At 39.7% G+C, this 13,451-nt stretch overlaps 1 protein-coding gene across 1 annotated transcript in view; it reads left to right on the top strand.

The window, feature by feature from the left end:
• Window positions 1-12,964, top strand: part of KITLG (KIT ligand) — a gene marked incomplete at both ends in the record, with an annotated part of 87,186 nt that extends 74,222 nt beyond the window's left edge. Inside the window, 3 exons of the mRNA XM_079714241.1 lie at window positions 2,921-3,030; window positions 5,077-5,153; window positions 12,895-12,964. Coding sequence (XP_079570367.1) covers window positions 2,921-3,030; window positions 5,077-5,153; window positions 12,895-12,964 — 257 coding nt within the window. The remainder of the gene's footprint in view (window positions 1-2,920; window positions 3,031-5,076; window positions 5,154-12,894) is intronic.
• Between the last annotated feature and the right edge of the window lie 487 nt (window positions 12,965-13,451).

The following is a 13,451-nucleotide window of genomic DNA, read 5'->3' as shown; positions in this document are numbered from 1 at the left end:
AGCCGTGGACAGCTTTCATAATAATGAGATACAATTAACATGAAAACAACCCAGGAATTTGGGATTACTCAAATCCTGTCCAGATGAGCTCCACCACCCCGTACACTTTCTGGGGCGATCTTTTCGTAAAAGAAAACTTTGGCCCTAATACCCTTCATATGGGCCTTGAGGCACATAATTCAGATCTCATTGATCCCTGGCTGATAGCCGCAGTAGTAAGTACTGGGAGTCATGCCCTGGAGGCATAAGCAGGCCTTTTCTGCTAACATCAATTTTTCTCTCCCTGGAAGAGGAATGGCAGGATCACTGAAGAGAACCCAAGGCCCGGCTGTGAAGAGGAATAAGGAAACAAGAGAAATTTTGCATTTGCATTAACAAGAGAAATAAGGAAGGCGAGGTGACACCTCTGTGGGAGGGAGGCTCAGTTCCTGTGGGTCCGACCCCCTCCCTTCCCCCTCCCTCTCTCCTGCCGGAGGACTGCTGCTGCGTGTTAGTCAGATTCCAGAACTGTGTTCAGGGCCATAGTCCTAGGGGTGGAAGTTTAAAGTGGTTAAAAAGTCACAGTGCTCTGGTAGAGGGAGGTGAGCTTTCTTTAGCCTCTAAAGAAACACCTCCCTCAGGGGCTGTCCTCCTACCTGAGAAAGAGTTTGAGTGGGGATCCCAGAACACCTCACTCTGTAGTAAGCTCCTTTTGCTTATTGCTGGTGGGTGTGGTCTTTCCTCTGGTCTGATCGATGCAATTCGAGATTTGGCTTTTGGATAGAACAAGAAGAGCAGGGTTTTAGCTGCCTTGATTCTGGGGCATCTGGCTGCCCAAACATAGGTAATGGAGTTCTCCATAGCACCATCTTAGCTCATTAGTTTTCCATTGGAGCTGGGGACAAAATATTAATAGCTTTCTTTGTTTTCTCTGTATATGTCTGTGTATGTCACCTGGCCAAATCATAATCACATGCCAGCAATCCCAATAGACAGTGTGGGCCATCGTGGGTTGGCCATCAAGGAGAATTCAAACATGTCACTGGAATATAAACACAAACAGCCAAATTATTTACAGATAATGATATAAGCATTTCTAAAATGGTCGGAATTGCGTGTTAACTCCAAATCCATTTCGTCATAGAAAACACCTAATAAATGGTAGTAAAATCCCTGACAAGTACACATTAATCTTATATAACCCTTAAAATAGCTATATTATTGGAATAACAGTATTACTTCAGTTATACCAAATCCCATGTTATAACTAAGGCTCAATTTGGTGATAGAATTCATGTTGAGCTTTAATTTAAGATGCCTAAAACATATTTCCCATGGGGCTATAGGATGTGAGGTGGGCCAAAAGAGCTGTCACTCTAGTCTTTTCTTTTTCTTTTTTTCGGTACGCGGGCCTCTCACTGTTGTGGCCTCTCCCGTTGCAGAGCACAGGCTCCGGACGTGCAGGCTCAGCGGCCATGGCTCACAGGACCAGCCGCTCCGCGGCATGTGGGATCCTCCCAGACCGGGGCACGAACCCGTATCCCCTGCATCGGCAGGCGGACTCTCAACCACTGCGCTACCAGGGAAGCCCTGTCACTCTAGTCTTAAGGAAGTGATTCATGGTTACGTGAATGGAAGATTCCACTTTACCCAATGTCCCTTAGTATAAGGGACACCCATGACTCACTACATCCCCCCCACATTCTCCACCCCAGCACACACACACAGACTTACTGTTTTGAGAGCTATAGATAACATTTGTTTCTTGCCTCTTTGGTTAAATCTGTGAGTTTATTTTTCCATCTTAAATGCTGATACACATACAGTGGTTTGGTTCTTTTATATTATGTACTTTAGGTACTTTATATGTTAAGTAGGTGACTATAGGCTGACACAGTACCCAAGTATCATTACAAAATATCATAGCCCAAAACAGTCACTTTCCCTTGGATTGGTTTACATTTTGATCATATGATTGTTGAAAGTGTACAATTTCTAACTGTATTACATCTTCAAAAGAAAACTGAAAGTTTAGCTCTTATAAGTTGACACATATGTGTCAATGTTTTCAAACAACTAAGCTGCTCCTTGTAAGGAGATAGACAGAAAAATCTGCCAAAATGTTAAGTTTTGTGTTGGGAGTAAGAGACGCTTTGGGGGAGATGTGTTGTTTAATTCCTGAATCATTCTGCTTCTCACGGAAGAGCAAAGCAGGGTGAAGGGAGGTGTCCCAAGTTAAACTCATGTGTGTGTCTTCTCTCTCACTAAATTACATATTTAGAGTCAGCTTAAGGGGACACTGGTACTTCCAGCCATTCTTTCATGTTCAGTAGTCTCAGACTTTCGAACACAGGAAGTCTGAAAATTCAAACCTTTACTCCATGGTACAGTTCTGGGCCCTACCTGGCATCCAATAAATGTCAGCTGAAGATGTGATGAGGAGACACCATAATTCTAAACTTGAGGTCCCTAAAAGTACTCTAACCACAATGTACAGGTATTAACTTAATATTTGAGGCAGGCCAAACATAGCTTGATGCATGCATCCAGACCTTGATCCGGGTTGCAAAATGTCTTCTTTAAAATTTCTTGGCAAGATGTGAAGTGTGAGAAAGTGAGAAGATATTAGAAGATAAAGGCATGGAAGATGGATTTGCTTGATGATATAAATCATTTGCAGGTATATGTCATCTGTGTTCCATATGGGTCTGCGTTAACCAAGTCAAATAGCCCTCTGTCTGTGGGGTTTCTTTCTTTTTTCAACTTGTATCTTTTGGAGACTACATGGACTTGTATTGCAAGCAGGAAAATCAGCGTTTTAAATATTTTAAACAGATAGGTCAAGAGTACATTTCGGAAACAGTTGGGAACAACCACAGGATAAGAGCAAAACCTCTGGCATGGATATACTGTGTTCACCACTGTACTGTTTAAATTACAGGGAAGGCCTCAAATCCCATTGAAGACTCCAGCCTACAATGGGCAGCCATAGCATTGCCAGCATTCTTTTCTCTTGTAATTGGGTTTGCTTTTGGAGCCTTATACTGGAAGGTAAGTGTTGCTATTCTTTTTTTTTTTCCCCTTGATCACAAAATTTCTGAACTTTATATATTTATTTGTTCATACTATATTACATCAATGATTAGCTAACAAACTGCCCTTTTCTAAGAAAGGATCCTACCAAGAAAACAATAAGATGGGATATGATTTAATTCATAACCTCCACAGATCGTGCATCTTAGAAAGGTTCCCCCGTTCCTCATTATGCTTTGAAGACCACCCCTCTAGCTGAGAATGCATACATAAGAAAATGCAAACTGGTTTTATTAGCCTGAACTAAATATAAAAAGGAAGAAATATGCTGAAAAATCATATGATGATTTGATTAAAACCAGCTAGAAATGCCATTTGTATGATCTGCTATTCTGTATTTCTACGCTTTTCTTCTCTTTGTCTTGAAGCCTGTCTAAAATTTTTAAATATGCTAAATGATTGCAACTCAGCTTTTTGAAATGTCTTTTTGATTACTATTTAAATCTTTCAGTTTCTTTATTATTCTTTCAACATCAGCATAAAATGCTGAGTTGATAAAACCATGCATTTTTCATAATTTCTTATTGCAAAAGTATTTTTATATGCTGCATGCTGATGGAAACATAGAGGTGGAGACTGTTTATCTCTTAAATAGTACATGATATATTGATATTTTTACAATATATGTATATATCACTGTTCTTTTCCCAGAAGAAACAACCAAATCTTACAAGGGCAGTTGAAAATATACAGATTAATGAAGAGGATAATGAGATAAGGTATTTTGTTTTACTAAATGTGTGCATAAGTAAGCTTGACCTTGCCACTTCACCTACCGTGCATGTGCTCATAACATTTTTAAGAAGTGTTTCACTCTCATGATGGCAGCTGCCAACTGATGCCTTCCAAGTTTTATCCACATCTCTGATCCCTCATTGTCTCTTCAATCCTACATCTCCATTTACTTGGGAAATACCTTCATATAATTGTCTTCATAACTCTTCTTATGGTATCATCTCTGCTCTCTTTACTTCTATAAACAGCAGAATCTTGCTCACGTTCCTGGTCATGGAGCTCGGGAGGCACGTTTGCTTATTCTCCTCTTTTCCACACTATAGCCAAGACATGCTTAGCTCTTTCTTTGGCAATAGTCATTATCTTCATCCATATCTTTATTATGTCTTGACTGAGTTGCTACCACAGAATCTTTCTTTTCCTTGGCCTTTCTAAACTCCACCTTTGTCTCATTCTTCTGTAAACCCCATTCTTTTTTTTTTTTTTTTTTTTTTTTTTGGTGGTACGCCGGCCTCTCACTGTTGTGGCCTCTCCCATTGCGGAGCACAGGCTCCGGACACGCAGCCTCAGCAGCCATGGCTCAAGGGCCCAGCCGCTCCGTGGCATGTGGGATCTTCCCGGACCAGGGCACGAACCCGTGTCCCCTGCATCGGCAGGCGGACTCTCAAACACTGCGCCACCAGGGCAGCCCTGTAAACCCCATTCTTAATATCACTTCCTAGTCAAGATACTTTCAGTGATTTTTCTCTTGCATACTTCATATATTTGACCTCACTCTGGCTTTCAGAGCCCTTAATTTTTCTCAACCTACTCAGTATTTTCTTCAAAGCCAAATACAAAAACTGTTTTGTGAGACCTTGCCACTTATGGTGGCTGGCGCTGATCACTTTTCTACCCTATCCCATACTGCTCTAGGACCAATGCTTTGATTTTACATTCAGTTATAGTTTTCATTTGGCATGTTATTTTCTCTTCTATCATGCTGCATGTGTACATATTCACAAATTAAGTGCATATAAGCATTTTCCGTATGTGTATCTGCATATGCGTAGAGAATTTTTTAACTACTTGGGGAGACTATGTGGAAGCAGATGAAGTCTTCCCTCTTCCCTACAGTAATAGTATGAAGGTAAGCTTCCCACTCAATTTTGCAATCTTTTGCTACTGTACTTACAGAAAAATAAAAACTGCCCTTTACAATGCCCAGATCATGGTTAGTTCAGAATCTCTGTCTAAATGCAAATAAGCATGTTTCTTATTCTTTTTCAGTATGTTGCAAGAAAAAGAGAGAGAGTTTCAAGAAGTGTAATTGTGGCTTGTATCAACACTGTTACTTTCGTACATTGGTAAGTTTTAAGAATTCAAGCGAAAAGATATAACCAAGAACTATACAGCATCCTAGACACCAAAATTTATTAAGTCTTCTATCAAGCTGGGGTCAGTATGTTAGCTGAAGCTGTTACATAACTGAATTGTGCATTCTCAAGTTTTGAAAGGCAAGCAATATTATTCCAGTTTAGTGGATTCATCTTGTATGGGAGATATACAAAGCATTAACAGTTGAGTGTTTCCTAATTTTTTTCTTTTTTGGCTGTGCCACTGGGACTTGGGGGATCCTAGTTCCCCAACCAGGGGTTGAACCTATGCCTTCAATGAAAGCATGGAGTCCTAACCACTGGGCCACCAGAGAATTTCTGAGTGTTTCCTATTTTTGAGGCCAGAAAATAAATTAGACAAGGGGCAAAGTAGGACTAAAATAAAATATTATTAATAGAGGAAGAATAAATAAAACCAATTTCAATTAGGTGTGATTACTGTAACATGATAGGGAAAGTATCTCATTTGTTAAATGCTGAAACAAATGAAAATCAAAAACATTGCCCTGCTATTTTAAGGAAAAGTAGAAAAGGTCAAAATCCCATACAGTAGGAGAGGGACATTGTCAAGGTAAAGTGCCACCTGCCACATGACTGGTAATACTCGTGCCTCATCACAGTCCAGAGCCCAGAACACACTGAATATAAACCGGGGACAGATAACCTGTTGTGATCGTGTGGGTCTGTGAAGGGCCTGGGGAGAAGGGAGACTAGGACAACATGACCAGAGGGCGCTGGTGTTTATACCTCCTCTCCCCTCTCCTGTCTACTTTCTCAACGCCCAAGCTGCAGACGCAGTGCAGGGAGCACCCTGCGTGGCGCTCACCTGATCCAACATCATGCATGCTCTTCCCATTTGTACTTCCGCCAACTCACTGTTAATTCTCTTCTGCTCACGAACCCCCATTTATTACAGTGGTGTGTACGTGTTCTTTCATTTTCCTAAATCTTCAGTTCTTCCCCTGCACTCCCTCGTGGTTAGAGGATCAATTACTCGCCTGATTATTATAGACATGGTCTCTGGTGAGCTTCACCTCTTCCTTACAGGTCACTGTCCTTCCAGCTTTCCCTTCTGTCCCAGATTCAGAGATTTCTCTCTAGATTGAAACTTCCCCAGGGAAACTGGGTCACAGAGCCTCTTGTCTCCTCCAGGAACTCACTTTTATCAAACATCATTTTTCAACAGCCCAAAATAACATCATATAATAATAGTAATTATGTCGCATATGCCTCTAACACTTTAACCCTGCTATTACCCAGACTTCATTTTTGCCTTGAATCATGCCCTTGATCACCACGTCTGGAGCACGAATAGCACCCTCTCTTTCTTCTGCTCCCATCCTAGCTCCCTCTAGGCTGATGTTTCCTGTCAAACACTGTAAAGGAATAAACCCTTCACTTGACCCTTTTTATTTTCAGGTGCAATATTCCCCAAGCTGAAATCATTGTTATTCCAAGAAACATATTTCTTTGACCTCCAATCCCAGTACAAACCTACTGTTTTTTCCCCATCTGCTGTTTCACTTCCCTTAAGCCAGACATCCACCAACTACACATTAAATGGTTAATTGAACCTGAAAGGCTCAAGTAATGTTCTCTGTGGTTTGCTTTTGGATGGCATCACTGGAATCCTGTTTTGGCACGTAGGTGATGTGTTTAATTGTGGCATTTGTCCTGTGACATTTGGGAAATGGATTATGATGGAAAAGCCCAGGGCACTTGTCTAGGAGAAAAAAAGATGGCATTTTAAAGCAGCTGTAGTCAAGCAACTTAAACATACTAGTCAGGGAATATACAAGGACAGGAAGTGAGTCTGTCTGCTCCTTGCTATATCTACTCACAAGTACCTCACTTGTTGCCTAAGCACTGTAGGTGCTCAATAAATGTCTGTTGAAGTGACTGAGTGAATAAATAAACCCTAAATGAAAATCTTACCAAATGGTAAGGAAGATAGCTCTGCTGAAGTGGCCTTTTTTTTTAAGGTTCTTTTTGTTTTGCAAGACGAATACGTTATAGACACCTGCTATACAACATAATGCTTAGAGTTAAAAAAAGCTACATTGTGTATTTAAAACTGTGTTCAGAGGGTAGGTTTTGTGTTAAGTGTTCTTACTGCAATAAAATAAGATGTTTTAAAACAATCTTTTAAAAAGTGCAGTAAGGTTTATTTTTATCTTGTATGTGTATGTGTGTGTTTAATTTGCTGATTTTGGTCAGGAGGACAGCAAAGTATGTACAGCAAGGGGGAATACAGTCATATGGGAAATGGCTAAATTATTTTTCTTAAAATCTGAAATATTACTCATATAATTAAACAAATGAAATTAGACAGGTTAAAGAAGCCCCAGATTGTTTAGAAATAAACTCTTCACATATCATTGAGGAGCTGGTGTAAAATAGATGACCTTACTTCTCACCATCTCTGCAAGGCTCTCTCAAGGCTCAGCTCAGAACCACCACCTCCAAAAAGCTAATTTCCCAAATGAAAGTAATCTCTCTTTTATGGCCCTCTAATTATATTTTGTGTTACATTTCATACAGTATTAATATGGTATTAGTTACCGTTACTTATATAGACATTACTTACAGCCACTTACGTAGACGCTTTGTGTCCTCTTCTAAACCATAAGCTCTTAGAGGACAGGATTTGTTTCTGAATTTCATTTTGGAATCCCATTAAACTATATAGTTTACACTTTGCACATGCAAGTGATGAATGTATCTGTTGAATAAATGAATGGAGAGATGGATGAATACCTCAGAGAACTGCAGTAACGTGAGAATAAAATTTATGGAGTAAAAACAAAAATAGACGTGTGTAGGTAGAAGTAAATAAGAATTCAAATACTGAGGGCAAGATAGATAAAAGGAAGAAAAGAGAAGCAGCTCATTATCATGAATCTGCAAACCCCGAAGTCAAAATATATATGTATCATTTGTAACCATTTATTGAGTACCCACTGTATAGAGAAAGCCTGTTCCTTGTACCAACAGAGGTTTGGTAAAACCTGCCAAGGAAATTTGAGTATAATTTGGGGAAAGAGATGTGGTGGAGGGAAAGGCTTGGGAGAACAGACTATGACATGGTAGGAGAGGAAATATGCCAAGAAATAAGAAGAACAGTAGTAAAAAGTACCAAGATAGAAATGAAATGTGGAGTTGTAATTATATATTTTAAAAATTGGATATAATTTGGATTATAGTCATTTTCTTGCTTAACAAAAAAAAGGGGAAAATATAAGGAATGACTCAGGTTTGTGGCAAGGATTTCTCCCTGAAATAGAAGTTTCACGAACTAAAACAAATTAAACCAGGACAAATATTGGAACACTAGAATAGAAAACATATGGAATAGTTCTCCAACCTATAATTGGAAAATGAAGAGGAGGATTTGATATTTTAAATACAAGGAAGGAATGTAGATAATGAACCAGAAACAAAAGAAGTTGCCTCTAAGAGAAAATATACAAAAGCTGTGTTTATTTGACATCAAATGTGAAATTATCTCTGCAAAAAGTTAAAAATGTATTTAGTCAACTAGCTGATGACAAGTATACGTATGTGGCATCCCAGAAGAATTTTTCATTTATTGGGTTGCGTGTAGCACAGTTTAAGAGAAAGAAATAGAGTAGATCATAGCCCAATTTTACTCTTCATTCTAACCACAAATGTGACACCAACAAGCTCTAGTATGTGCATTGTTGGATGCAAAGCTTAATATAACCCAGTTCTGTCCTCAAATTGCTTATGGCCTACAAAAGGAGATAAGATGTATGCATAATAACCTATTTTAAAACAGACTAAAGGAGCTTTTGGTTAAAAAACAACAAAAGGAGCTGACAAAGAAATGCAATAAGGAGTCAAAGGCAAAGCCACTGCATATGGTTGTACAGGATGTGCCCTGAACATAGCTCTAGATAATGAATGGTACAGATGGCATCCCATAGAATTGTACCACCCATATACAATTGTCTTATTTAACAGGGGAGAGAAATCACTCGGAGAAAGGCTTTATTGTATGGGTGATGGAGGTGGCATTTGTATAGAACTGGATCTTGGATGATTGCTAAAATTTTACTGGCAATAGGGAAGGGGTAAATCCAGATACTGCAAATGGCATAAGTTAAATCAGGGAGCCGAAAGTACAGACTGTATTCGAGTTTGTACAGCTGGACTCCAGTAGAGGTACACATAAAGGGTTAAAATGCTGAGAAAGGATGGGCATCAGTTTGAAACAGGGTCTGAATTCCAAGTACAGGGCTTACACTCTATTGAGTAATATAAGGAGTTGTTGGAGGGTTTAGAAAAGACGTGAGTAATACAATCAAAGCAGAAGTTTAGGAAAGTAATCCGACGTTGGCGTGGCCAGATGGATGGGAGTGGTGACCTGGAGTCAAGAAGTCCACTTAGGAGGCCAATCTTCAAAACAGATGTGAGAGAATGACAACCTGAACTAGGGTCACAACCATGGAAATAGGAAAGCATGGGCCATTTTGGAGTCACTGCAATAAAAGAATAAGTCCTAGTTCCTGATGGGATGTGAGGCTTGACATCACAGACAGTAATCAGGGATGATTTGGAGCCTATGGGACTAACCAGATGGCAGTGCCAATAGAAAACAATGGGAGAAGAAGCCGTTAGTAATTATTAACCAGTGGCCAAATATGCTTCACTGGAAATTCAGAGTGCAGTAAGGGCTGGAAATAATAGATTGGGGATTGGGAAGTCATCCACAAAGAATTTTAATTGAGACCTTGGGAGAAGGACCGTGTAATCACGGAGAAGGCCCAGTTTGGTTGACGGTAAATAGCATGAGTTTGTAGGTACTGAGATGGCCATGTTTAGGGACTTATGCCAGCATGGTAAGTGTAGAAAGTAATTTTTTTTTTTTTTTTTTTTTGGCTGTGTTGGGACTTTGTTGGGTCTTTGTTGTGGTGCACGGGCTTCTCATTGCAGTGGCTTCTCTTGTTGCAGAGCACGGGCTCTAGGCATGTAGGCTTCAGTAGTTGTGGCATGCAGCCTCAGTAGTTGTGGCTCGTGGGCTCTAGAGCACAGGCCCTGTAGTTGTGGCACACGGGCTTAGTTGCTCCACGGCATGTGGGGTCTTCCCGGACTAGGGCTCGAACCCATGTCCCCTGCATTGACAGGCGGATTCTTAACCCCTGGGCCACCAGGGAAATCCCTAGAAAGTAACTCTTATTATAATTAGGTTGGTGGAGAGATTCATAAAAGAAACACAACCTGGAAGTTTACAGTAGATCTAAGACAGAAGAAAGTCGATCCTAGAATTGGAATAGGGATGAGGGCAAGTTATGCTGGGACATTTATTGCACAGGACTCAATAATGGTTGGTTACCAATGGCCAGATCTTTGACTCTTTACCACATATTTCCTAAGAATTTCTAGAACTTTGAAGGTTTTGGTTTGGAGCTCGCTCTCTCTAGATACATTGTGATGCAGAGGATTAGAAGGGATTAGACTTGGGTCTAATCTGCACCTTAACTAGATGTAGGTTCCTGGATGAGTCAGTTGTCTTTTAACCCCTGATTCTTCAAATGTAATGGGGGAGGATAATAATACTCACCCTATTTATTTCATGAGGTTGTTGCCAGAATCCACGGTATTATTATAAAAATGGTAGTTTCGTTCTATGGGAAACCACTTGTTGGTTTTTAAGTTTGTTTTCTTTCCTAGATGATCCAAAGACATAATCAGAATAGATTTCCAATCTTGCTTCTCTGTGCTTACGTTTAGAGTTTCAAGTTATTTGTAGCTTTTTCCAAAAAAAAAAAAAAATATATATATATATATATATATATATATATATATTTTTATTTTTAAAATATCTGCTAGGTAATTTGCATTTCTGAAATTTGCTCTTAATGCCTGTTAATTTTTCCTTCAGTATTTAATTCTGCTTTCCTAAATACAGGTTTTCTATTTTTTAGAGTTCTCTGTTTGGTAAATTGTCATGTAATATGGTTTTTAGTATATTATTGCATTTTATATATTTACATTTTCAATATATTACATTTAACGATTGCATACATTTTCGTATATATACGAATATACATTTAGCATATAATATACATTTAGCATATTACTGGGAAGAAAACGCTGTGCTTCTTATCACTCATACTATAAAGTTTTATATATAGCCTATGTAATGATCCCAAACATTTTAAAACCAGTGATCTCTGGTTCTCGGATTGATAAATAAGGACAAAATAGGAAAAGAGTAGGGAAGAAACTAAATGCAAAATACACATTTATTTAGGGGTTGTGATTGAAGATAGCATGCAAATGATGCCTATAATTAAAAAAAAAAGAAAAAGACAAGGATGTACAAATACTTCACTTGAAAGTTGAAAAATCTGAAAGCTGAGTCCAAAGCTCAGTGGTTTAACACCAGCACTGAAAAGCTAAAACAGAGTCTGGCTTTCATGCTTCAGCAAGTACAGTAAGCTGTGCTGAGGCCAAATGAACTTCCCCAGAGGCTTTGTCAGGATGTGGTGCCAGGATTTCTGTCTTTCTGTTTTTTTGGCTGACACTACTGAAGGAGATCTTACTGCTGCTATTTCCTCAGTTGGGAGAAGGGATTGCTAGAACCTAGCTAGGCAGTCAAGATACTGGCACTGATCTGTGGCTAGGAGGCTGTCATTTGTGGGTGGCCTCTGATCAGCCTCTCCACCTGTCCCAGATATCTCTTTCATGCCACTCCATCAGCCTCCACTTCTCCACTCTGAACACCGCCACTGTTCTTCAGACCCTCTCCCCTCACCACCTGTTTACAAGCTCTTCGCAGCCTTGTTAGAGAAATTCAAGGCTACATAGATTGATAACCCTCTTATCAGAATTGGAGATAATCTGTGGTGTGTTTGGGGCTGTGAAAGCCACAGGGTATTCATTCATCACTCTATGTTCCAGAAATACTTATTGAGTACAAGTGGCCCCCTCCAGCGCTATGCAAAAGTAGAGCATTCCAATGAAACCTGTCTTAAACCAAAATGGCTTAAAGCAAAGAAGCAATCACCTTAGGATACATCTTGCTAATGGGACGCATAAAATAAATCGATGTAAAGCACAGATGCTCACAGACACAATTCAGAGCTATGGTGGCTTTATGCTGAGAGGCTAAGTGTAGTTCCGGGGAAGGAACTTGGCGGTGCCACTCTCACTGCTGGCGGTGCACGCTGCCTCTGTAGGCTCACTGCAGAACAAACCCTGAATGCCACGGTCTCTTTTTGCCTTTTTTCATAAAAGCAAAAATCCTCTTTGGATTTCCTTCATTTGTCGAAAACAGGTACTAAAGTAGGTCTTTTGTAAAAGCAAAGTGGTATAAAGGGAACTTTGAAAAGCAGGGGACACCCGTATCTATTTTGTACCAGGCACTGTTCTAGGTGTTGGAGTACAGCAGTGAAAAAGATAAACAAAAGCTCTATGTTCCTCATGGGGCTTACATTCTAATGGGAAGAGACACTCAGTAAACAGTAAGATCATTTCAGATTATGTAAAATGTTACTGGGGAGATCAGCAAGTGACTGATCACTGCATCTAGGAAACATTTGTCAAGTTATTTTAGGCTGTGTAAGTGAAGCATACATTGTAAATCTATTACTCATTCCGTAGTCATATGCATTCAGCTACTGAGAATGAAAAGAAGGCAGAAAGCAGATATGCTATCATCTCTCTTTTTTCTTCTCTTCTCTAGGCGGGTAACAGTTCATGTTTGCTTCATAAATGAAGCAGCTTTAAAAAAATTTCTATTCTGTCTGGAGTGACAGACCGCATCTTTATCTGTTCTTGCTACCCATGACTATGTGGATGATTCAGAAATTGGAACAAAGTGTTTTACTGTGAAACTGGCGCCGAATTAATCATCTGTAAAGAAGAACTTGCACCGAGCAGGACTCTATTTTAAGGACCTGGGGGATTTGTGGTCTCAATTAGAACTTGCAGCTGATGTTGGGAGAGAAAGCACGTGTCCCAGACTGCACGTACCATTTTGCATGCCTCCAGAAACGTCTAATTGTTGAAAAACCACATAGCTTTATTTTACAGTTACAACCTGCAGTTCACAGTTCTCTTGGTCTCTGCAAGTAGATTTCAGCCTGGATAGTGGGGGGGTTATCATTTTTATCAAAGGGATCTAGAAAAAATTTAAAAAAACAAAAACTCAGTAGCATCAGCCACTGTTCATTTAGAAAGCAGTGGGAAAAGAGGGTGGGGGTAGGGGCAGGTCGGCCTTAGAGCTACTGATCAATGAAC

This window comes from Hyperoodon ampullatus (assembly GCF_949752795.1).
Source record: "Hyperoodon ampullatus genome assembly, chromosome: 11".
NCBI classification, from domain to species: domain Eukaryota; kingdom Metazoa; phylum Chordata; class Mammalia; order Artiodactyla; family Ziphiidae; genus Hyperoodon; species Hyperoodon ampullatus.
The sequence above is the reverse complement of the archived record's forward strand: the minus strand, read 5'-3'. Positions and strand labels throughout refer to the sequence as shown.